Genomic DNA, 22973 nt, shown 5'->3' on the forward strand with positions numbered 1-22973 from the left:
ATTTGACCAATGGTAATCCGTAGAAGCGTCGAAAACGCCCTCCTGTGACACGTACTGAGTGTCCGGACTTTCCCCGAATCGGTGTCTTGAAAAGATTTGGGCACCAGCCAATCAGTGGCCCGGTCGACCGAGCCTAGACCTTTTTGTGGCTGCCAGTGGTTGCTCCTGCTTGTTCGGTCGTGCGCTCTCGTCCGTTCTTTCTGCTTCAAAGCTGTGGCACCACTACCCCCCAACCGCCTGCCTACCCTGATCGCCCTTGCTAAAGACAATCGCCTCGAGCACCCCATTGCTTTGCCCGCCGTCTTCCGTCACTTTGTGGTCGCTCAGTTTTTAGACTAGACCAAAACTGCCATCATCTGCCATCATGTCCGGCCCCGTGACCAGCGACACTTGGGATGCTGTGCGAGAGGTCCTGCGCGAGCTCTACTTGACCGAAGACCGCCCCCTGGTAGGCCCGGATGGTGTTATCGAGGTCATGAGAGAGCGCCATAGCTTCCTTGCCTCGTGAGTGAATTGTTCAATTAATTAATCACCAATCGACACCGCAGCGACGCTCGTGTGCTAAATTAGAACCCTCGTTTCCCAGAAAAGCCCAGTACGAGACCCGCTTTCGGAAATGGGGATTCCGCAAGTATTCCAAGTCGAAGAAGCGTGAAGACTGGCTGGCCATTAGTCGCAAATTCGAGGCGGCCAAGGCAAAAGTGGCCAAGACAGGAAGCTCAAAGGAGCCCCGTCTGTATCATTGCGGCAAGCTTGTCACGACAAAGGTGCTCAAGACCAGGAGCTTCATGACCTTCCTCGAGAAGCGCGCCTTTGACCAAGGTGGGTCCATCCTCGTTTTGCTTTCTCAAGACAAAATCAAGATCCTGTGTTCAGTGTTGATCTTGCAGTTGCAGCGCCGTCTCCAAAAACACCCCCCGACTTCAACATTCGCTTCCCGACCCCACCGCCAATCGTCGTCTCGAGCCTGCCATTTCTTGACTTTAAGGTGATTATTGACCATCTTGGTAGTGAGTTTGCCTTTTCACTAGACTCTGCCGGGCTTAGTCTGCCGCCTACCCCAGACTGGCTGACACAGCACAGCGCGTCTCAAACTCGATGATCGTCCCGTGACGGAGCTTGTCAGACTTTTCCCCAACCCCAAGACGGCCACGCACAGCCCTCTAGCTGGATTCCGTCCCTTCCTTCCAAGCTCGCCTGAAGTCCTCGGGCCCTTCTCGTCTGAAGACAGCCATCTAGACTTGCAACAGATTAGGGGAATCCAAGTCCTCAGCCTGGCATCGTACTTGCTATCAAATAACCTCCCCGGTAACTTTGATGGAACCCAACTCTATTCCTGGCTCAAAGAAATCGGCGCATTCGACATGCTCGATCACGCTGTGGATCTGGCCGGCCCGAGTGCCGAGGCGCTCCTCGAAACAAGTTTTCGATTGGCTGTCGAGACGGAGGACTTGCCCGCAGTCGAATACCTTCTTCAACTTGGTATCGATCCCAACGGCCGATCGTGCAGATTTCGTCACATCCCAACGCCCCTGACTCCCCTGGAGTTTGCATGTGTGACCGGAAACCCCCAGCTAGCCCAATCTCTCATCAAGCACGGATCGAGAATCGAGGATTCTGGTGTCGGATGGACAAGGAGCCTCCTGGTTCTGCTGATTCTGGGGTGGAACTCACGTAACACCCGCCAAGATCAGATTGCCCTGGAAGCAAAGAAATCAGCCAAGATTTGGAGCCTTGAAGCCGATGATGAATCGGACACGGAGAAGCCCTCTCATCATAGCACCGGCCCCCTTATCTCCTTGATCCGCAAGCTGACCAATCATGGATGCGCCGTCGACATTCCACCCGAATCAACGAGCGACAACACTTCCGTGGTTGCGCTCACCAATCAACAGCAGCCCGATCAATTGCTGACTTGGCTCTCTGAGGGACACTCTCCTCTCACGGCAGCTTCAAAGTGCGCCAACGTTGTGATTGTGTTTTACCTCCTTGACCGAGGAGCAAATGTCCACTTTCGAACGGCAAATGGATTCTCTGCTCTGCACGAATGCCTGGCCGGTTGGTGGGAGAGTGTGAATTTCGCAAATAATACCCGGCGGCAATGCTACTTTGAAGGGGATATACTCACTACCGCCTCCGGCTTGTTAGACGCCAAGGCCAATGCGAACGACCCAGCCCCGCCTCGACGGCTAGGACGGACGCTGGTTGATGAGTGCTTGCCCGTTACTCTAGCGGCAGAGTATTCCATGAAACTGGTCGACCTCCTCCTGGAATTCGGGGCACGGCCAACATCGGCCACCCTCACCGCCACGTTGAACTCCTCTGTAGATGACATGGCCTCACTCGATCGGTTCCGGCGCCTGGCGCATTTTGGAACGCCAGTCTCAGACACAGCCTGGCCACACATCGTGCATCGCTTTGCCCAAGGGGCTTGGCGCTGGCTACAGCCAATTTTCGAAGCGGACATGGACGAGGAGACCACTGTTTCGCTTTATACAAAAGCAATGACGGCCTGCAGCCTCGGCTCCCACTTGAACCTGAGGATGAAAGATCATATAACCTTCTTGTCCAGATGCTCTTCAGATGAGCTGGTTCCTATTTTTGAAGCAGTCTGCCCCATCGCAACTGTGGGGTTCCTGCAAGAGTTTGGATCGAATCTCGCTGGTCGAGTTCTCTCGCAACTCAGCGGCAGAGTAATATGCGACGCAATTTCGAAAGAGAATTTTGAGATGGCTCGTCATCTGATTAAGGCTGGCGTGGATGTCAATGTGGTCACCAATGACAACAACAGCCCCTTGACGGCAGCTATCCGGGCACGATGCGGGACCCTGGTGACGCAGCTGATTGAATCTGGTGCCGTGCCAATGCTCCGAGGGCACGCATGCGAATGTGGGCGTTCGACATTTGCCAACGCTCTGGTGGCAGCCGCTGAAATCGGAAATGTCTCTTTGCTCGCGAATCTCGTAGAGCCTGTGGGTGTCCTCAACATCGACACGCTTGGGGCCGTCTCTCCCAAGTGCTCCTTGGCAAGCGACGACAGAGCCAATAACTCGAATTGCAGATGTGTAACACCCCTTACGGCTGCAATTCTCGCAGGTCGGGACCAAGTCGTGACACTTTTGCTTCCGATGGGCGCAAGCCCCAAGAAACTAATGTGGCATCCCACTAGCTGTGTTTCGCCCTTAGCTGCGGCGATACACAAGAGAGAGCTAGATGTAGCAACCGCCTTACTTCAAAAAGGAGCAAGTCCAGTGGACAGAGATGCGATTCACGCTGCGCAGCATCAATTCCGGTTCCTTGAACTTCTTGTGGGCTTTTTCCCACAACAGCTCGATGAAGCCGAGCAGCTTGGGAGTCTATTGCTGGATTGCGTCCTCCAGAGCTTCCCGAAACTCCCTTCGGCCTCCTACTTTGAGCTCATTCAGAACATTTTCTATTCCAAGATCGCCCTAATCGATGGGCATGAAATGTTCCGTGGCAATCCCCCGTCACCTCTATACAGGGCTCTATCCTTGAACCTTTGGGGAGTGGCAAGAGTTATTTTGGAAGAGGATGCCGATGTTACTGCCGGCCTGTGGGACCATAATGGGGAGCGAAAATGTGCCTTGTCTTGGGCAGTGCATCAGGGTTCCCCTCCAGATATGGTCAAGGCTCTCCTCGAAGCCGGCGCCCAGGCCAACTTGGATAGCCAGAGCGGTTGCGAGTTCCGCTCGACTGCTCTGCAGATCGCCGCGAGACGGCAGGACCATGATGCCCTGAAACTGCTCCTCGACCACCATGCCAACCCCAATGAAGTAGGCAAGGAAGACAGGCGCACAACTTTGCAGATTGCTGTGCAGAAAGGTGACCTGTTCATGATCGAACTGCTCCTCGAGCGCGGAGCGAACATTAATGCGCCACCTGACCCAGACAAGGGCGCCACGGCGCTGCAGCACGCGGCGATGGGCGGGTTCGTCGGAATCGCCGAGATGCTAATAGAGAGGGGGGCCGATGTCAACGCGCCTGCGGCCGAGAACGACGGGAGAACAGCGCTCGAGGGCGCAGCCGAGTACGGCAGGATTGACATGATCCAGCTTCTGCTCAACGCCGGCGCTCAGACGTGCGGACATGGCAGCGATTCCTTTGACAGGGCGCTCGACAGGGCCACACGGAGCGGACACCATGCGTCCTGGAGGCTTCTCAAGCGCCGCCTGGCGGAATCTTCATGACATGTTAATGGTGTTACTTGTCGTTCTCTCTCTTTCTCTCTCTTTCTCTCTCTTTCTCTCTCTTTCTCTCTCTTTCTCTCTCTTTCTCTCTTTTAACTTCCTCTCCTTCTATTGAAATCTTTTTCGTAGTAGTAGGCGCTGGCTTGGTGTTATATTTTATAAGACGCGGGCCTTTCTCGTATCTGCCCGCCCCTTATCCGAAATTGGAAATCCATCGCTAGATCCAATCTTCGTCTTCTATACCGTTCCGATAATTTTTCCGAGGGCTCATGGGCAGTATTGCTAGATCTCTTCTTCACACCACCCTTTCTGGTCTTGAGCTCCGTCTGACGAGCTCTAATCGCGATCCTTTTGGGCGCTTATAGTCTTTCAAGGTGAAACTCTCCCGCCGTGCGTCGTAACCTGTGATAGGAAGCGTAGTATCACTTCTGCCGCCTCTGGCTCTTCCTTCTGGTGGTCATTTTATGCCCGACCGGTGGTATTGTCGCCGATTTTTCTCTCATCGTGAGGCCTTCAAGTGCGAGCATGAAGCCGCACAAATCCTGAAGCGTCGGGGCAAATTGAAGTTGCTCCTCCTCGTTCTTCGCTTTGTGCCATCTTACGAGGTTGTCAGTCCATGGTCTAAATAGAAGTTCTCACAAGTCCGAATAGTCCCTCTCTCGTTTAGTTATTTGCCTTCATCTACCTTTCACATAGCCTGTGGCTTGGACCTCGACGGGAAGCTTTGAAGCGACTTATGGCGCATAGGGACCGAGGTCCTAGCTCCAGCGAGGCTCCATCTGCTGGCGCTCCAGCTGCTCTTGTTCACAGCGTTGCGGCTTCGCCAGCTCTCGGCGCTACTATCACGCCTGATCCTGGCGTTTCGATCCCACTGGTTGGTACTCCAGCACCACGCTTGTATTCTGTTCGCGAATGAGTCTTGGTCGTATGAGTTTATAGCCGAGGTTACTCGATTCAAGGATTTCTTAACTTCTAATGGGCAGGTAATGATTATATAATTAAGGCTGCCCGCTATCTTGAATTCCCATCTTATAAGATGGTATTTTACCTTTCAAGGTTCACTATGTCGGGGCATATCAGCTGGCTGAAAATGACTCGAACCTTGGAGGGTTGAACCTTGTATGGATCGGCCCACTTCGAATCTTATGGACGACCATGGAACTCAACCTAGCACTTGATGAGAACCTTTATGAATACCCCTTTTCAACAAATCAAGAACCTCGCCCGGCTGGCTCAATCGAGGTGGGACTCTTAATCTCAAGGTTGTGGGTTCGACCCCCACGTCGGGCTCAATTCCCGGCGGCGAGTTCGTCTTTTTGACCTTTTGCCAGTTACTTTTGTTCTATGCATCTAAAGCACTTCATTTCTTAGCGCGTATATGGAATTCTAGTTAATGAGAATAAGAGTGGAAAAGACCTAGTTAAATTACATCTATATATTTTCTTACATTTCGGCCATTACATTTCGGCCATTAATTATGCGCTTTCATTGCTTCCCCCCTTTTCCAAATCTTCATTCAGCCTTCCATTATCACACAGCCTTCGTTGTCCTGTTTGCTTCTTCCTTGACTTCGGCCATGCCAAACTCTGTCTCGAGCTCGGTCCGCAGAGGGATCTCTTTCTCGAGAAACGTGATGAGCAGATTCGTGCCCGCAAACGCAATGGCGACCTGCCAGATCAGTTTCAGCGCTTCAGAATACACGCCAATGATCTTGTCGCGGTCCTCGGGCGGCTGGATTGCCCAGATAAAGTCGGCGTGGCCGTTCTCGTAGCCGTGGTTGTTGCCGTCAAAGAGCTGGCGCACGGCTGGGTCGATGTCGGCCTCGGCCAGCAAGTGGACGAAGCGGTTGTTGAAGATGGCCGCAGGGATGGCGACGCCCCAGATGCTGCCAAAGGACCGCGTGAACGACCACGCCGACGTCGTCGCCGCCTGGTGCCGCTCCTCCACCTGTGCCTGCACCGCCGGCAGCAGTGTGTTGAGCACGAGGCCGCTGCCCGTCGCCCCAATGGCTTGGAATATCACCCACTCTGCCATGGACGTGTCGGCATCGAACAGGGTGAACAGGCCGAGTCCAAGCGTATTCACGGCGAAGGCGACACTGTGGATGGGCTTGTATCGGCCGTAGCGCGACAGCAGCAGGACGGCGACGATGGCGCCGGGGATGGCGAAGAGGACCGACGGCAGGATCTGCACGCCCGCGCGCGCGGCCGAGCTCCCGAGGACGGCCTGGAAGTACACGGGGAGGAAGAAGATGCCCCAGTACAGCAGGGCCGAGTTCAGGAAAGTGGCGACGAAGATGACGCCCGACGTGCGGTTGCGGAACAGCTCGGGCGGCACCACGGGCTCACCCGCGTACGTCGACTCGTACCACGCGAACAGCACGAAGCCGGCGAGCCCCACGACGAGCGGCGCGATGACCTGGCCCGACGACCACGGCAGCCGCACGCCGCCGTACGTCAGCGCGTACAGCACCGACACGGTCGACGCGACGAGGACCGCGTTGCCGATGTAGTCGATGCGCAGCAGCTTCTGGCCCACCGACTGCGTGCGGTCGTGCTTGACGTGCAGGAACAGGAAGATCATGACCAAGGCGACACCGCCGACCTAGTCGGACAGAAACCTTGTTAGCCTCCGAGTCTGTCACTACCAGCCCACCCGTGGCCGAGTGCACAAATGTGTTCTTACCGGGAGGTTGATGTAAAACACCCAGCGCCAGGTAGTGCTGTCGATAATCGCGCCGCCGACCCACGGGCCCAGACTTATGCCAATCGTGTAGACGAGCAGCACGACGGCGATGTAGTTGCCGCGCTCGCGCAGCGGCACGAGGTCCGACACGATGATGTCGACGAGGATGTTGATGCCGCCCGCGCCGACGCCCTGGATGCTGCGGCCCGCGATCAGCATGGCCTCGTTGGTCGCGCCGCCGGCGATGCCGCTGCCCAGCGTGAAGCACGCCACGATCACCATGGTCACCCAGCGCCGCCCGAACAGGTTTGCCAGCTGCCCGATTAGCGGCTGCACTGCGGCTCTGTGGTCACAGGCAACGAACGATTGGCGTGTCAGCTAATTAACCAGTTCGCCTATTTTGACGATGCATGCGCGTGCATCAATCTAACTGCGCGCGGGAGAGAGGGGGAGGCACCCACGCTGTCAGGAAAAACGAATTCGTCACCCAGATGTAGTCTTCGCCGAGGCTGAGCTCGGTGACTATGCGCGGCAGCGCCGTCGTCACGACCGAGTTCTCGAGCGAGCTCAGCAGCCCGATGGTACAGAGCGTTGCAATAATCGCCCAGAACCGAGCCGTGGGCTGGAATTTGGCCGGTGTCGTGGGCTCGGGGCCTGCGGGATCGTGTGCGTCGAGGTCTGCGGGATCGTGTGCGTCGAGGTCGGCGGGATCGTGTGCGTCGAGGTCTGCGGAATCTTGGGCGTCGAGGTTCTTCGCGTCGTCTGTCACTGTGTTCATGTTGGCGTCTTTGTTGGTGGTGGTGGTATCGGAGCTGTCTTCCGCGCTCTCGGGGGCCTGGGCGCGACGGTCTTCGTCGGGCGGTGCGTCGTCGGCCATGACGGCTGGCGTTTGGTGGCTTGGTGGCTGTTGTCTAAGTTGTGAGGTTGTCGTGGGAGGTGTTGGTGTGGTGTAGTGAGATGGGCGCCGGTTTTAAGGGTTCGAGATGGGGCGTATCATGGCTCAACCCGGCCTAGACCCGCCCTCGGACTCCAGGGTTCACATCCCAAAATGCGACGTCCTTCGGGACGACCCTGTTGGCTGCAGAATCGGGTCAATACAGGCGGCCTGCTTGCGTGGTAGCGGTTAGCTAAGCAGCCAGCAGGGACTGGGGAGGCGACGGGCTGTGAAATCCCGTTCCCGCTCGGAGCGGACCGTTGGCCTAATGTCGCGCCGATGGACCGCCCGGCCCAACCACAGCCGGTAAAACAGTAAATGGTTGAACAAAGCCAGCGCTTGCCAGCGCCGGTGGGACAATGCGGATAGATAGAAAAGCCATTTTCTGTTCCGTCTCCGTCGCGAAAACTTTATGAATCGGATAAAACTCTGCCCCCTCGGTTTGAAGGTGACAGGTCGCGTCCCGCGTTACGCGTATACTCTCTAGTTCCCTGATGTACGTGTTGTGTTTCATCTCCAGAAAATGGCACAACTAATTGCACCGACGATAAAGAAAAATAGGACGTGTTTTGCGATTGAATTTTTCAAAGCCGTGGTAGATGTGGAAGGAAGCATTGGGTCATGGGGCGCGATTTGCGGCGCTCCGTGAGAAGCCAAGAGAAACCGGATAAACAACATGCATTGCCAGGAAGAAGAGTATAGCGAGATTCTATCGTACCGGTTCATGGAATCGCAGTGTATGTGCCTAACCAACTAAACGTACGTGATTATTTATGAATCCACCGTTGCCTATGATTGGACCGTGACGACGAAGAAGAGGAAGAAAGATAGGTACCTTCCAGTTAGACACCCCATTCAGCTGTAGCTAAATAAATAATTAGTAGTCAAGATGGCCATCAGCAGTGGTTACCTATTAATCATGGCTTTTAGGAAACAGGGAACCTGACCAACAGTGTCAAGCGCCGCGGGCCAGACAGTTGTCAGCAGCGTGCTGGGGATGACCCGACAGGCCGGAGGGGTTCGAACACTCACCACTCAAGTCCGGGGCAAGAATTAGGTAATGGCATTGGATTACGTTGGATCACCTGGAAATTTAAGGTGAGATCGATGCGGCCAGTTAGTTACGCCAACCGTATCAAGACGGCGTGGGCAGAACGCTCAGTTCTAATTAGTACCCGCATTGGCAATGAAGGTTCTGACAGTAAGACGGACACAATACTTCAAGATAGCGTGCAAATGTGCCCAGCGCTGCTCCCATTTCTGTATGTCTATGATTAGGTAGATAGAGACAGTGAGGTAAAACTCAACCCAACCACCCACGTTATGTCACCGGATGCCATCCACCATCTCCCCCTCAGACCAGCTGGGCGGGCATTCGAGCGCGCCGGCCAGCGGCGAACCCCCCTTTTGACTTCTCTCCCCTAGCTACATGTACAGGACTCAGTAGTGCGTGCAAAGAAGTTGCGTCGATAGCATCGCGCTTAGCACTGTGTGCATTGAGTCATGCACTTGGTGCACACGCCCCGGCGTCTCTTGGTTCCATTGCACCAGCTGCAGGCTGTTCCAGTCGTGCATGGGCATGCCGACGTGACATAGCCGCTGGCGTTGCAGTAGCGGCAGCTCGCTGTGGCTGTGGTGGCATGCCACTTGGTGTCGTGGCAGGTAGCGCAGTTGTAGTGGAGGCCTGTTGTAGACAGATTAGTAAGGTAAGGTAATGAGAGGCTCTTAGTCGTGGTTGATAGTTACTTACCAGGCATTTTGGATGGGGGTTTGTGGGTTTTGAAGGGAGAGAGTTGTCGAGAGTTGCTTTGAAGGCGAGAAAGCGGAGTGGATGGTGTGTTTGGTTTGGAAGCTGAGATGGGAAGATGAGGCTGATGGTTGATGTGATGATGGAGATGTTCTGGAAAAGCGACAAGACAGGAGTTTACGACCATATTTATGTTTCTCTGAACTGCGCTTTCTCTGCTGCCACATTGTTGTCCTCGGCAATCAAGCAGGCCATCGCCAACAACGAGTGTCTCTTGCCACTTGTCCCAACCGGGCGGGGCAACGGCGTGGAATGTCCAACTCGCAGTGTCAAACGATCGTGAAACTGTCCATGGCTTACACTGGCCTCTGGATACAGTACAAATCGACTAAGCCGGTGCCGTTATCATGTCATCCAGGCTAGGCAATCTCAGGCAGCCCTGTGCCTTGATTCTCACGTTGGCCCTAGGAAACGAGGCCGGGGCTTTGGAGCGAGGAATGAATCCGTGCGGTCCAAGGCACTCAAAGTCGCCGTCTTGTGCCAGGAACAAGGTTGCGCCACCTTCGCCCTGACCGATTCTCACCCGGTTTCTGGATGGGGGCGGCGGCGGTGGGCTCGAGTCGGAGAACTCATATTAGTCGCCCACAAATTAAACTCGCCAGGCAGGCAAGCCATGAAATAGGAGAGTTGCTGCTATTCTTGGTTGGTACGACAAGATCTGAGTGAGCCGGCGGCCTCGTTGCGGGCACGACCAAGGCGTCGTTGAATTGGGTTGCTGCCTGGCCCTGGTGCGGTTGCACTGCTCGGCGTGCATAGTTACCTCCCTCGTACATACCAACTCGTCAAAGAAGTGTGACACACCGCGGCCTGGCAGCGCCACGAATAGGTGCGGGGATTCGGGGCCGCGATAACCGACTTCCAATCATCAGCTGTGCCTTTGACCGACACGAATCGCCCGTGGTCAACGCTAAAGGAGGAGTCTCGCACCTTTTCCTCTTGGGGTGTTTTGCGGGACCAGGTCTGCCTGCCTCTGCGCTGCCTGTTCGCTTCGCAGCTTGGCCCAAAACAACTCTATTGCCTCATTTGTGTTAATTGCAAGTCAGCACCGCACCTCCCTGCTATTGGAATGGCACCAACAACCAGGTAAGCACTCTACTTTGTCCCCGTATCCTTATCAAGAATCCAATCAGCACCGTCGATGAAAGCATCATGACTTGGTGTCTTCCTCATAAGGCGCCCTTAAAATCCGACCAGGCCGATGGCTCGCTCAAATAGGAACCGTGCCGTCAAGAGTGCCTGCCGTCAAGAGTGCCTGCCGTCAAGAGTGCCTGCCGTCAAGAGTGCCTGCCGTCAAGAGTGCCAAGACCCGTCTGGGCAGCCAACCAGCTGCAAGTTAGCTCACCCAATAGCCCTGGAGAGGGTGTGTACACTTAATGGCAAGCAGCCTTGGTGCTGATATAGTCCCCCCTCACGGCGGCCGTCAAAGCAAAAGCGCAATTGTACCAAGCAGCTGCACCGCCCAAAGGCCAAGTTAACGCCGACCCTGGGTCTCCGAAATTGCGCGCGGGGCTGTCCCCCTTTGATCCGCGGCTGGGCCGGAAATTTTCGGACTCTTACATGTTACACGACATCATGCACTGCACCGAGAACGAAAGACATGGAGTGCAATTTGCTCATGTAGGGTAAGGTATATAACGTCATCTAAACTTTGTTCAGTGTGTTACTATATGGAAGCCTTGGACCTTTCTGCAGAGCTTTCAGAGCTTTCAGCCGTCAGCCAAGGCTCCAAGTCTCGACCAAGCACCAACATGATCCAAATGGGAACGCCCCAGAGTGTACGACACCCCGCAATAGCGGGTAATATGCCAAAACGGTGGATGTCAGCAGCGGATACGAGGAGCAGAAGAGTCTAGCCAGCGTCTTACAGACCCCCCCTCCCCCTTCCCTCCAAGGGCACCACAGACAAGTAAGCAGAGTGTAACAAGAGAGGGGATCATGATTGGTTCTTGGCGCGGCGACCTTGTACTTTGTCTCTAACACGCCAATGGAGCACGAGAATTAAAAAGAAATGAAGTGGCTCTAATTAAGGTTATTAGTGAAAAACTTGGCACCAGGAGTACTCTCATCAACAGAGTGTGCAGTCAGTCACGCCCTTATCAGCTTTAAAGGATGCTTAACAATTAAAAACTAGACCAGGGTGGACGTGATCAAATGCCGCGGGATTTCATACTCGACAAAGCTGACAAATTTGGAGTTGGTGAATGTCCGTCGCGATCATCCCAACACCCGGTTCTCCCCTGGGACTGGTTGCCTTATGTCAGCCTGCCCCATCCAGAGAAGTCAGAGCCACGGGTCGGGCGGGTTGGCTTGGGAGATGAACCACGCCTCCACGCGCCGCCAAGGCCATAGCTACCCTCACCGCTCAACCAGTTTCAGCCAAAGAAAGTGCCTCCCGGTCGTCCGATCAGACGCAGATCGGCTAGACATGCAGAAATGAGCATCAAGTTTCAGTCCATTTCTGGGCATCGGGCGCGCCCCGAATAGCGCCGCGCTGACAGGCCAGAATCTGGCACTTTCCTTCAATGCAGGCAACCGAATTCAGCAAGATCTCTATATATTGCCGTGCAAGGCACCCCATAACTATTAGGCACCCCCTTCACCAGGGGCATCCCCCACGGAAACACGACACAGGAAAACATCAGCGTCACCACCGAACCAAGCCGTTCCCCCACCCAAGCACAGCTCCGCAAAATATCAGAAACTGCAAAATATCAGACGCTGCAAAATATCAGACACTGCAAAATATCAGGCACTGCAAAATGCCACCCCCTCTCACGCTACCCCGTCCAGATCCTCCACACCAGCTCAACAGACCCCAGACAAGCACCTAACAACCTAGGCCGCCCGCCAACCGTCCTGATTACAGTAGCGGCAGCAGCCAAGGGAGCACCTCGATGAGTATAAACGTCGCCAGCAGGAGTACCTGGCGCGCGTCGCCCTCGGTGAACTCTCTGGGCTCCAACAGCGCATCTCCTCGTCCCTCGACAACGCGGTCTACCCCGAACGCTACCGCGCCCTGAACACCACGGACCTGCGTCCGATCGAACCACTCGCGCCAGAGCCGCACGACGCCCGCGTACGCCCCGGTGAACCCCGTGACGATGTCCGCGTCGACGGCCGCGCCCGCTACGTTGACGGGGCCGAGCGGCAGCGTGCCGTCGCGCCACGCCCGCAGCAGTGCCATGGCGCGCTCCCTGTCCACCGGACGCTTGAATTTGGGGGGATCGGCTCTAGCGGTGACAAAGACGTGGTGGTCTAGGGAAAAGGGGAAAGCGGCGCGCTTGATCCCGCCGGTCCACACGTCGGCCGGGCAGTCGAGCAGGCAGCACATGAGCCAGATGACGTAGTCGAGCAGGTCGTCGCCGTCGAACGGCTGTGGCGGCACCAGCAGGCGCGGGACGGCTTCGCTGACGTCGGTCAGGTTGTGCATGCGCTCGAAGTCGGCCGCTACGGCGCGCGCGACGGGTTCAGAGTTGAGGGTCGAGACGAGCGGGCGGACCATGCGCTCAGCGAACAGCACGATCGTGTATACGTGGTATGCTCCTGGTCCCGTGGCGGGGAGGGACCCGGTGGGGATGGAGTGGGTGGTCGATGTGGGGATGGCGGACGTGGTGCTGTTGCTGGTGACGGGCGACGCGCTGAGAGGGCGGGTGGGTTCATTATGGGAGACTCGGGAGATTTTTGACTGTGTCTGGGTGCTTACCTGATAGTCCCGGCCACGCAGAGCACAGTCATGACGGACGCTGGGAGTGGGAGGTGCATGGCGAGATCCGGGTATGGATTGGCTTTGGAGATTCTGGTGGCGAGACTGGTGAGCGGTAACTTGATGGATGACTTGAGCTGTGATCGAGACTGTGTTCTATCCTGGCATTTATACCGGTCTCCGGAGCCACAGCGAGGCTCTTGTCGACTGTCGAGCGTCTGTCTGCCTGCCTGCCTGCCTGCCTGCCTGCCGTCCCAAGGACTTCAGCTCGCCACACATCGCCAAGCGGCCCTCGCCATCCATCGCCGAGACTCGGCGACAGCACATGGCCGTCAACATGGTACGGCCAAGAAGATCTGTGGTGCATGAGCCTCCACCAGCTTGCCTGCCAAGTGTCTGGCGGCCCTATCAGACCCGAAGCTCTTGATTCCGGGAATTATGACGGCTCATCTCCGCAACCCGTGATTCAAGCACCGTGTCTCCCAAGCCGCCATTGCGAATCCCCTATCTAGAAAGCGACCGTACCTCTGATACTCCTTAGGGCTGAGGCTCAGGCTAGTGCAGGGCTGCAGTGCTTCTGGGCGCCAATCGATTGGGCTACACACGGTGCGGCTGATGGCGCTTTCTCGTCCCCGCGCCCAGTCTGGCCAGTGCAGCCCCTGATTGCTGCAGAAACCAAAGCGTGCTCTGCGATGCGTGCAAGCAGCAAAATGTGGGTCTCGCTGGGCTGAGCGAACAGACATGCGGACCGAGCTGCTGATTGGAGGTCGACCAGCTGTCAGCAACGGCCGCCCCTGATGCCACCAAGAAAGTATGTTCACAAATAATTAATGCCTTTGGCACAACGTGTTCGACCTTGCGCACAACGGCACAAGTTTGTTCCGTCTGTTCTCTTTCGCTTGCTTACATCAACACTGAAACAGTTGAGTCTTCGATCCCCAAACTTTTAGGGCTGAAATTATACTCGACCCCGTCCATCAGCTGATTGCTTATTTGTGACTTTCAAATTTGAGAGGGCCCATTCAACAAAAGTCTAACCTGCGAGTTCGGACCTGGCGTCCGACCTCGTCCGATTTCTTCGTCACCACGAAGCAACCGAGCTGCATAACTCGCCCGGAATTAATCTTGTCCGGTGTGGGTCTGACTTTATAAATGCTGCCATGTTCTTCCACTGGTTGATACGGCAATCGGGTTCAACACATACAAATAAATCTCTGATCCAAGTCGGTCCACACCTGTCATCTCGTTCATCTTTCAAATAACCAACTTCATGTTCCAACACACTTAACCCCACAATGAAGGCCGTCCTTGCCACCACCTCTCTCATCGCCGCCTTTCTCACCAGCATTTCTCCAGTCAATGCAGCAGAAGACTACTCAATCCCTGGCTACGGCACGGTTCCCATCTCGTGAGCCGTCGAGACGACTCCAGGCGGCCGTAGGGTGACGCTCAACGGGACAGTGCAGGAGGTGCACGCGCAGCTCGCCGGCCTCAACCATAACTACGATGTCGAATTCGCGCCCATCCTGGCCGCCAAGCGCGACGCCGGCGGCGGGGCCCCTCCTCGCCTGCCGCCATGCTCCAGGGCAGAGGCCTCGGAAAGCGCGACTACACCCAGTGAGGCTACCCTAGCGCCTCGTATCTCCCCATCAGAGACGGCATCACCTACCTCCGCTACCGCGTCAGCGGCCACCCCGGCAGCGGCCCGGGGACGAACAACCGCGGCCGCGTGAGCTGCTCGTACCGCTCGGTAATTTGGTGGTGCAACGAGGTTGATCCAATTCCCTTTTTGATATAGTTTTACTCGTAAGCTCGCTGACAGGCAGCCCCGGTGGCCGACAAACACCACAGAGCCCGGTCACCACAGAGCTCGGTCACCACAGAGCTCGGTCACCACAGAGCCAGGTCACCACAGAGCCCGGTCACCACAGAGCCCGGCCACCACACAGCTGGACGGCTGGGGCCCTGTTGCCGACGCGGCGCAGACTATTATCGACGACTGTGCGTCGCAAATCGCCTGCGTGTCTAGCTAGCGCAATGATGATGCTGGAACGTCGTCATTCGCGCTGCCCCCTGCTAGGGCTCGGAGAGTTCTGTGTTGTCCTTTGTCGTGGCGCGTCGGAGTCAGGGGGTTACTTTACTGCTGTGTGCCTGCCTTTGATGTCTGGATCCGTTGGTTCAATTTCCCCTGGTTCAATTTCCCCTGGCTCAATTTCCCTTGATTCACCCACTGCAGAGTTTAGTACGTTTATGAAGGTTCAAAGAAGGGTGCTCGTGGTCGAATCGTGTCAAATAGGACGCAAACCGGAACTAAACTATGACGCTGGCTTGTGGAGCGAGGCTCGGCTGAGCAGGCCATTTCCCATACGCATTGCTAAATCCCTTACCATACACCGACCTACACCACTCCTTGTCGCGTCGCGTGCACCAGTGCAGTCCATCCCGAGTCAAGACGTGTCGGAATGGCTTGGGAGGAGGAATACAAAGCCAGTATCACCCACGGATATTGCGATGCATGGAACCGCAGAGCCTTTCGTTTGCACCTAGGGCCCGACGCAAGCTTTGGTGTCCGAGATCCGCCGACATGGTTCTCCATCACTCCACCGCCAGTCCTGTCTTCCATCGGAGCCACCCGCACACGCCTTGTCCATCAATACCTCATTCGCCAACATCACCGAACCCGCTTATATGCCCGGCCGGCTCTGTGGACCGCACAACACCTGCAGCTCCTGGACTGCCACTTCATAATAGTAGCGCAAGAGCGCCGGCCCAAGAAGGAGACCGAGAAGCGCGATGCATCCACCGCCCCTCCCCCCCCCCCAAGACGCCGTTCGCTCCATGCCGCCAACTTGACAAGCCGGCTGCAATCTGCGTCTGATGCAGCGGCGCAGACACTCGCCATCGTTAATCTCCTCGACGCGTGCGACATCTATATGTTCTTTCTGGTGACGGCTGCGGCATGAGGGTCCCGTACATGCAGGGTGGGCGAAAATTTTTCAATATCCCTGTCAATCCATATCGGTTATCGGCCTTATCGGTCGATATCGGTCAATATTGATTCAATATGGCTCGCACGGACCCGATATTTACATCAATCCGCCTCCTCGATATTTTCAAGATATCCGACCTCCGCTATAAGACCTGACCTAATCCAGTGCTTTAAGCACTCAAGCATCTCAATAGTAGCCTCCCCTAGTTGCATCCTTTCCCACGATATCGTCCGACGGGCCCCAGAAAAGACTCGTTCTGGCTCAGCGCTCATTGCTGGTATCGAGAGGATATTGATCGCTAGTTGAGATAGCTTTGGCCAGCGGATCCGTTGTTGTGGATGGAGCCACCATGATAGAGCTGACCCTGTAATTTGAAGAGGTGGCTCTGATATATACTCCTCATATTCATCTTGACTTGGTGGCCTGGGAAAGTTTTGTAGGTTCCGAAGGAGAATATCGTAATCATCTTCTTGATCTTGAGCCCTTTGATCTGGCGTTGGGCTCAAAACTCCCGGTATAAGGACCTCTTGGTGTTGTTTGAAGTTGACCCAAAGATTCTTGACTGCCTGGAGTGTTGGTTTGATCCATTTCTTCTCCCAATTATATTTGAGGTACTCGCTCTTTCTTGACGGATGAAGGAGTATTGCAGCTATATAATAAGGGGAATCCTCGGTTTTGAGATAGTATTTATCGAAGGTCTTCCAGCTTTGTTGGATCCTTACTGAGAGGAAAGGGTTAGACTTGAAGGCCTTATAGCTTTTCTTATAATGTTGAACAAGAATGTCTAACGTGCGTGATAAGCGAGCGGTGAGGATAAGCGAGCGGTGACTTTTCTACTACCTAACCATAATAATCCTGAATTACACAACCACAACACTAGGAAATAACAATAACTGAATCAGAAACAGATGAATCAGACGATTCTGCAGCCTCCTTGCAAGTGCGCGCATTATGGCAAGGCTTGCCACACACACCACAACACCGAATCTTCGTACGAGACCCCCCTGTACCACCACCACTTTGTCGTATTTCCTGGGCCACCTGCTCACCCACAGCCTTCTGATCCAGTAGATCCTGTGCCTCTTGTACAGTAAGTGAGCTTCCAAGCCGTACACGTGTTTTTTGAGCCCTCCGTCGCTTACTGAGCCCCTCATTGGCCTTTCGTAATGCCGAGACCTCAGTACGTAGAAGAGCCACCTCGTGCATCACAGCCATTGTACCTTTGGCTAGTCGATCCACAGCAGTAAGCATTGAGGTTGGAGAGCTGCCCTGATGGTTGGAAATTCGCGTTTTAATAAGTGTTGACTGTGAGGTGGCCATATGCCTTCTTTAATGGCGAAAAACAGCCAACATCTAATGGCTGAAGTAGGTGTGAAGAGCGTGGAGCCATACAGAGCGTAATAATGTTGTGTTCCTGGCAGTAAGCCTCGAATTCTTCGGAGTGGTGGCTATCGTGGCCGTCAAGGATTAGAAGCCGATATTTGCCCTTTGTACGAGACGCTGTGTGCAGATCGAAATGCCGAATCCAATCCATGCCTTTCTCATTCGTAGTCCAGCCATTGTCAGTTGTTGCAATACGCCAGGTGGCCGGAAGGTTGCATTCTTGATACCAGTTGGCAAGGTGATATTGCCCAGCCAAGATGATAAATGGTGGGATGGCCCAGCCAAGAGAATTCACCCCCTGGATGACTGTAGCCCACTCTCGATTGCCAGGCTGGGCCTGTTTAGCCCTGCCACGGCTATCTGAGGTAGTAACTACCATAGTGGGGGTGATAATGCCAATCATAAAGCCAGTCTCATCGAAATTATACGTATCTTCGTCAAGGATGCCGTACTTGGCCTTAGTGTTATACACAAGGGCAAACCACTCGCGAATAATCTTTGGATCTTCGCATTTAGCCCTCTGGTAGTCGTATTTACGCGAAAAACGCGTCTGGAGCTCTGGCTGGCGTTTGACGAAGTTGTGAGCCCAGCGTTTGCCGACAGGGGACGCGCCACGTTCGCGTAACAGTCGGTTGGCCATATCTTCCACGTAACAAAGCCGAGGGTGGAATGCGCGTGCACATAGCTCAGTAATGTACTGAATAATCGTATTCTCTTCTAAATCCGTAAGCTTGCGTGAGTTGGCTGGAATATCGCGTCGTGCAGGCCGGCCGTCGCGTCGGGCGGTAAGGGTTGTTGGTAGTATGTTGTAGATTTTAGCTACGCGTTGAAGTTTGAGCTTTGGGTTGTCTTTGATAGCTTTGAGGGCTAGAATAATTCTAGATTCGGCCGGAAGCGAATCCATGGCGAATTGGTGGTAGAATTGGTGAAAGAGGGTGGAAGGTCGCGTCACGCTAGAAAAGTCACCGCTCGCTTATCCTCACCGCTCGCTTATCACGCACGTTATTGTAAGAAGAATCCGGTCGATTATTGCGCTATCTCCTTCGGTATCTTTTATTGCTCGAAAAATGGTTTAAGACTAAATTGACCGAAGGATCTCCCAATCTTGTGGTGAAAGGAAGTCGATTTTAAGGTCTTCAAACCATATTTTCGAATAAGTATCGATAGCTGGATATTTCTCAAGAGCAACATTTACCATCTCGTACCAACTATTCCATCTTGTGCTATTATCAAGAGGAATTATTCGGCTAGCGAGCTCCTTAAATTGAGCGGTACGAGATGGGGATCTACGAATATGAACGACAATATTGTGAAGTTTTCCAAGGGGGCCGATATTACGAAAAGATATCGATTCTGGCTCTTTTTTCTCCTCCTCTTCCTTCTCCTTTTGAAAGAGAAAAGTTTAGACTGCAAGGTTGATGATATGCCCATTACATCGAATTCGGTTATCGGATACGTTCACCTAATATCTTCTTCCACAAATTTTTCTCCCAAGGAGCCGGCAAAGTTTATCGTTTGAAGAAGCGTTATCCCCAATAATAGCCCCGAGCTTAAATTGAATCCCAAAGTCTTCGAGGATCTTGAAAAGAGCGTCGTACTGAACCTCGGCATGGTATGAACGAATAGAAGGTAGAGCGATTAGAGCCTTAACTAACTGCTCTGTACTATACTCTACAAACTGAGCGCAAACCCCTAAGAATAGCTTCTGATTTGGCGAAGTCTATACGTCAAGGCTGAGATGGATTGTCGATATTGCTGATTGGAGCTTCTTCCGGACCGTATCTTTGTGAATAACAAATACTTTTGCAACTTGTGACCGGAGTGCTGAATGTGACGAAATGAGGTTCTTTGCCTCTGGGTTGAGGGTTATACAAAAGGCATGGAACTCCCTACTTTCAACGAGCCGGAAAGGGAGATTGTGGAGGATGATAAGAGATAGAAGAGCTGAATTAATGGTATCTTTGACTAGGACCTTCTTCAAGACCTGTGAATCTAGCTCGGTCGTTTGGCTCAGTGTGATCTTAGCGATACGAACTGCCTTTCCCAAGACAATATCGTGTTTGCGAAGAAGATGCTGCCGTACGTTTGTTGTACTTCGGCCAGACCATGAGCAATATGAACAATAGAAGAGTCGATTCTTGCCCTTGTGGGTAGGCTCGGATTGATGTGGCTTGCGAATATGATCTTCGAGGGTAAACGAAGCAGTAGTAGTAATAGTATCTCGAGATATAACCGACCCTTCTTCAGGGTCATTTATAGAAGCCATCATAGAGGCCATAATAGTAGGATATGATGGGTTTGAGGGCGTTGACAGCGTCAAGAGGGGCTAACGAACACGGAGCGGGGTTGTATGGAGATGATGACTAATCAGTCAATATTGACCGATATCGGCAATATCGGCTTATCGATAAATATCGATATATTGATCGTTTTTTTATTGACAGCCCAGCCTGCGTACATGTGCGTGCCCGTCTTTTTGATCGATTCCTTCGTTACCGGGTTGCTGACGTGCTTGGGAGCTAATTAGGCGCGCTGAGTTATCTATCTCTTTCAATGGCCGCATTGCAGACACTCTCCTCACCGACGGCATGTTCACGTGCAATGGCGACATCCCGGTCCTAGCCTACGTCAACCTCGACCCGGCGAGTTTCTTGGATAGGTTTGACCACCCAGCACAGTCCTTCCCAAGCTGTCCCATCCAGATTTCGTATCTGAGTATTCCCCTCACATCTCCAAAGAGGCTTGTATACACATTGTGAAAGATAGTGCAAAAGGGGAATAATTGAGGTTGGAACCAGCCAACCAGGCCTGCTGTAATTCTGTGACTACTACATCGTTTGTAAAGATTCCGGCATGATTCCTGTAATCTTCTGAGCTTTGGTACATTGGCCTGAAATTTCTGATATGACTCAAGGCGGAACACGTGTGTTGGGTGGGATAACACAAGGTAGATACCACCTAGAACTAGTAGTTACCACTTGCTTGGGTCTTGTCTCAAGCAGATTACTTATTTCAACCTGTTCTATTGTCGATGGATCACGATATGACTCTATACCGGGCACTCTGACTTTTTATCTGTCCCCCTAAAAATATCAAGGACCTTCAGCGGCTAGCAATAGCTTCACGATCTCGTCTTTTCCATCCTTGCGAGCAGTTTCCAGGGGTGTCAATCCCTCTTCATCTCGTGCTTTGACATTAGCACCATTTTCAACCAAAATCTGCACCGTCTTCGATGCGTTACGCTAGCTTCGCATAGCATAGTGTAGTGGTGTCTTGCTGTCTTTGTTTCTTGATTCGATACCGGCACCCTTCTGGAGCAAAATTTGCACCGTTTCGTCCATTCCGTGATCGGCGGCATTATGCAACGGCGCATCTCCCCTCTCATCTATCGACCCAATTTTGGCGCCATTCTGCAGCAAAAATTCCACTACCTCCTTGCTTCCCGATCTTGCTGCATAGTGTAGCGGAGTCGAATAGCTTCTATCCATCGCTTGGATATCGGCACCATTTTCAACCAAAATCTGCACCGTCTTTAGTACGTTAACCCCCCACCATCGATTAGCATAGTGTAGTGGTGTCTTGCCGCCTTCATTTCTTGATTCGATATCGGCACCATTCTGGAGCAAAATTTGCACCGTTTCGTCCTTTCCGTAATCGGCGGCATTATGCAACGGCGTATCTCCCCTCTCATCTATCGACCCAATTTTGGCGCCATTCTGCAGCAAAAATTCCACTACCTCCTTGCTTCCCGATGCTGCTGCATGGTGTAGCAGAGTGCAGTAGTATTCATCCATCCCTCGGGCATTAGCACCTCTTTCGACTAAAAGCTGTACGGCCGCCATTTGGCCATTACCAGCGGCGTAAAACAACGAAGTTCGTCTGTGACGGCCTTTAGTTTCTATCCCAGCCCCCGCATCGAGAAGAAGCTACACCACTACCGTGTCCCCAGAGCGTGCAGCTAAAGTTAATGCAGTGTATAAACGGTAGTCCTTTGCCTCAATGTCCGCACCACCCTTCACCAGAGCAACTGTGACAGCTGTATGCCCGCCCTCAACTGAAAAGTGGAGTGCCGCCTTAGCCGTGGCAGCTCTTGATGAGACATCAGCTCCTTTGTCGAGTAACAGCTTGATGGCGCCGACGTGGCCCTGTTTTGCAGCAAACGTCAACGGTGTCATGCCATTCTCTTCTTTCCGATCGATATTGACCACGTGGCTAATCAGCAGTGCCATGGATCTTGTATGACCATGTTCAGCAGCTAACGACAGCGGAGTTCTTTTACCAGCTTGCGTCTCTGTGGATTCCCCGCTAGAGAGCAGCATATTGATGATTGCCTCACTTCCTTGCTCAACGGCAGAGCATAGTGGCGTGTAATCGTGAAAGGCCTCTTCCCAAGGTTCCGCGCGAGCTCCGTTGTCCAGGAGCACCCTGACAATCGTTTCGCGGCCATTCTTGACGGCCCATAGTAGCGGTGTCTAGTTCCCCTTATCCTTGGTGTCTATGCAAGCTTCGCTCTGAAGAAGCAGCCTTACCACAGGCTCGTGGCCATTCATGGCGGCCCGGAAAAGTGGAGTTAATTGGAAGCGTCTGTTGACTCGACATTGGCGCCTTTTTCGAGCAAAATCTCGACAACACTTGCATGTCCGTTCGTAGCGGCCCGGAGAAGTGGCGTTAAGTTGGAAGCGTCTGTTGACTCGACACTGGCGCCTTTTTCGAGCAAAATCCCGACAACACTTGCATGTCCGTTCGCAGCGGCCCGGAGAAGTGGCGTTGAGTCGGAAGCGTCCGTTGACTCAATATCGACGTTCTTATTGAGCAACACCCGAACAACGCTGCCATGGCCGTTTGCGCTAGCGACCTGCAACGGTGTCTCGTTGCGCGTATTTCTCATCTCTAGCGGAGTTTCATTATCCAGCAGGAATTGGACAGCGGCCTCGTCGCCTCTTGCGGCGGCGACCACGAGCTGGTTAATATGTAGTCTCTCCACATGCCTTGCAAGGTTGTCAGAACGGCTTGTGCCCCATTCACAAAATGGACACTGCGAGATCTCCCGATTGCGAGAGTGTGTCTGTCGATGTCGCTCAAGATCTCTCTTGGTGCCGAATGCGACCGGGATATCCTTTCTAGAACACCCGACCTCAGTACAGAAATGCTTCTTGACATGACATCGCTTGTGCTGGCTATTAATTTCACGCAGTCAGCATATAAACTTCGGTGTTATTCTTGTGAACTAAGAGACGATGAAGGCAGTAATAAGCACCTGAGA

The 22973-nt window shown here is 53.7% G+C and overlaps 5 protein-coding genes across 5 annotated transcripts; 2 read left to right on the top strand and 3 right to left on the bottom strand.

Annotated features, from left to right (window-relative positions):
- Nucleotides 1-217: 217 nt before the first annotated feature.
- Nucleotides 218-4208, top strand: B0T26DRAFT_778501 (ankyrin repeat-containing domain protein; the record flags this gene model as incomplete). The annotated part of the gene is made up of 5 exons (XM_060446647.1): nt 218-504; nt 587-822; nt 864-1010; nt 1084-2972; nt 3330-4208. Exons 1-5 carry the CDS (start codon nt 365-367, stop codon nt 4206-4208), a joined length of 3291 nt encoding a protein of 1096 aa, XP_060297231.1. The 5' UTR covers nt 218-364.
- Nucleotides 4209-5738: 1530 nt separating this feature from the next.
- Nucleotides 5739-7671, bottom strand: B0T26DRAFT_647767 (major facilitator superfamily domain-containing protein; the record flags this gene model as incomplete). The annotated part of the gene is made up of 3 exons (XM_060437934.1): nt 5739-6812; nt 6894-7236; nt 7325-7671. The coding sequence occupies 3 exons, from the start codon at nt 7669-7671 to the stop codon at nt 5739-5741; spliced, it is 1764 nt and encodes a 587-aa protein (XP_060297232.1).
- A 7290-nt stretch (nt 7672-14961) lies between these two features.
- On the top strand, nt 14962-15340 carry B0T26DRAFT_613220 (uncharacterized protein; the record flags this gene model as incomplete). The annotated part of the gene is made up of 2 exons (XM_060435929.1): nt 14962-15108; nt 15269-15340. Coding segments are annotated over 2 exons (219 nt in total), but the record flags the coding sequence as incomplete, so codon positions are not given.
- A 5732-nt stretch (nt 15341-21072) lies between these two features.
- B0T26DRAFT_625779 (ankyrin repeat-containing domain protein) lies at nt 21073-21588 on the bottom strand (the record flags this gene model as incomplete). Its single annotated transcript, XM_060436172.1, has 1 exon — nt 21073-21588. A coding segment is annotated over one exon (516 nt), but the record flags the coding sequence as incomplete, so codon positions are not given.
- A 48-nt stretch (nt 21589-21636) lies between these two features.
- On the bottom strand, nt 21637-22598 carry B0T26DRAFT_644826 (ankyrin repeat-containing domain protein; the record flags this gene model as incomplete). Its single annotated transcript, XM_060437662.1, has 2 exons — nt 21637-22092; nt 22308-22598. 2 exons carry the CDS (start codon nt 22596-22598, stop codon nt 21637-21639), a joined length of 747 nt encoding a protein of 248 aa, XP_060297235.1.
- Between the last annotated feature and the right edge of the window lie 375 nt (nt 22599-22973).

This window comes from Lasiosphaeria miniovina (genome assembly GCF_030549165.1).
Source record: "Lasiosphaeria miniovina strain SMH2392-1A chromosome Unknown B0T26scaffold_4, whole genome shotgun sequence".
Taxonomy (NCBI): domain Eukaryota; kingdom Fungi; phylum Ascomycota; class Sordariomycetes; order Sordariales; family Lasiosphaeriaceae; genus Lasiosphaeria; species Lasiosphaeria miniovina.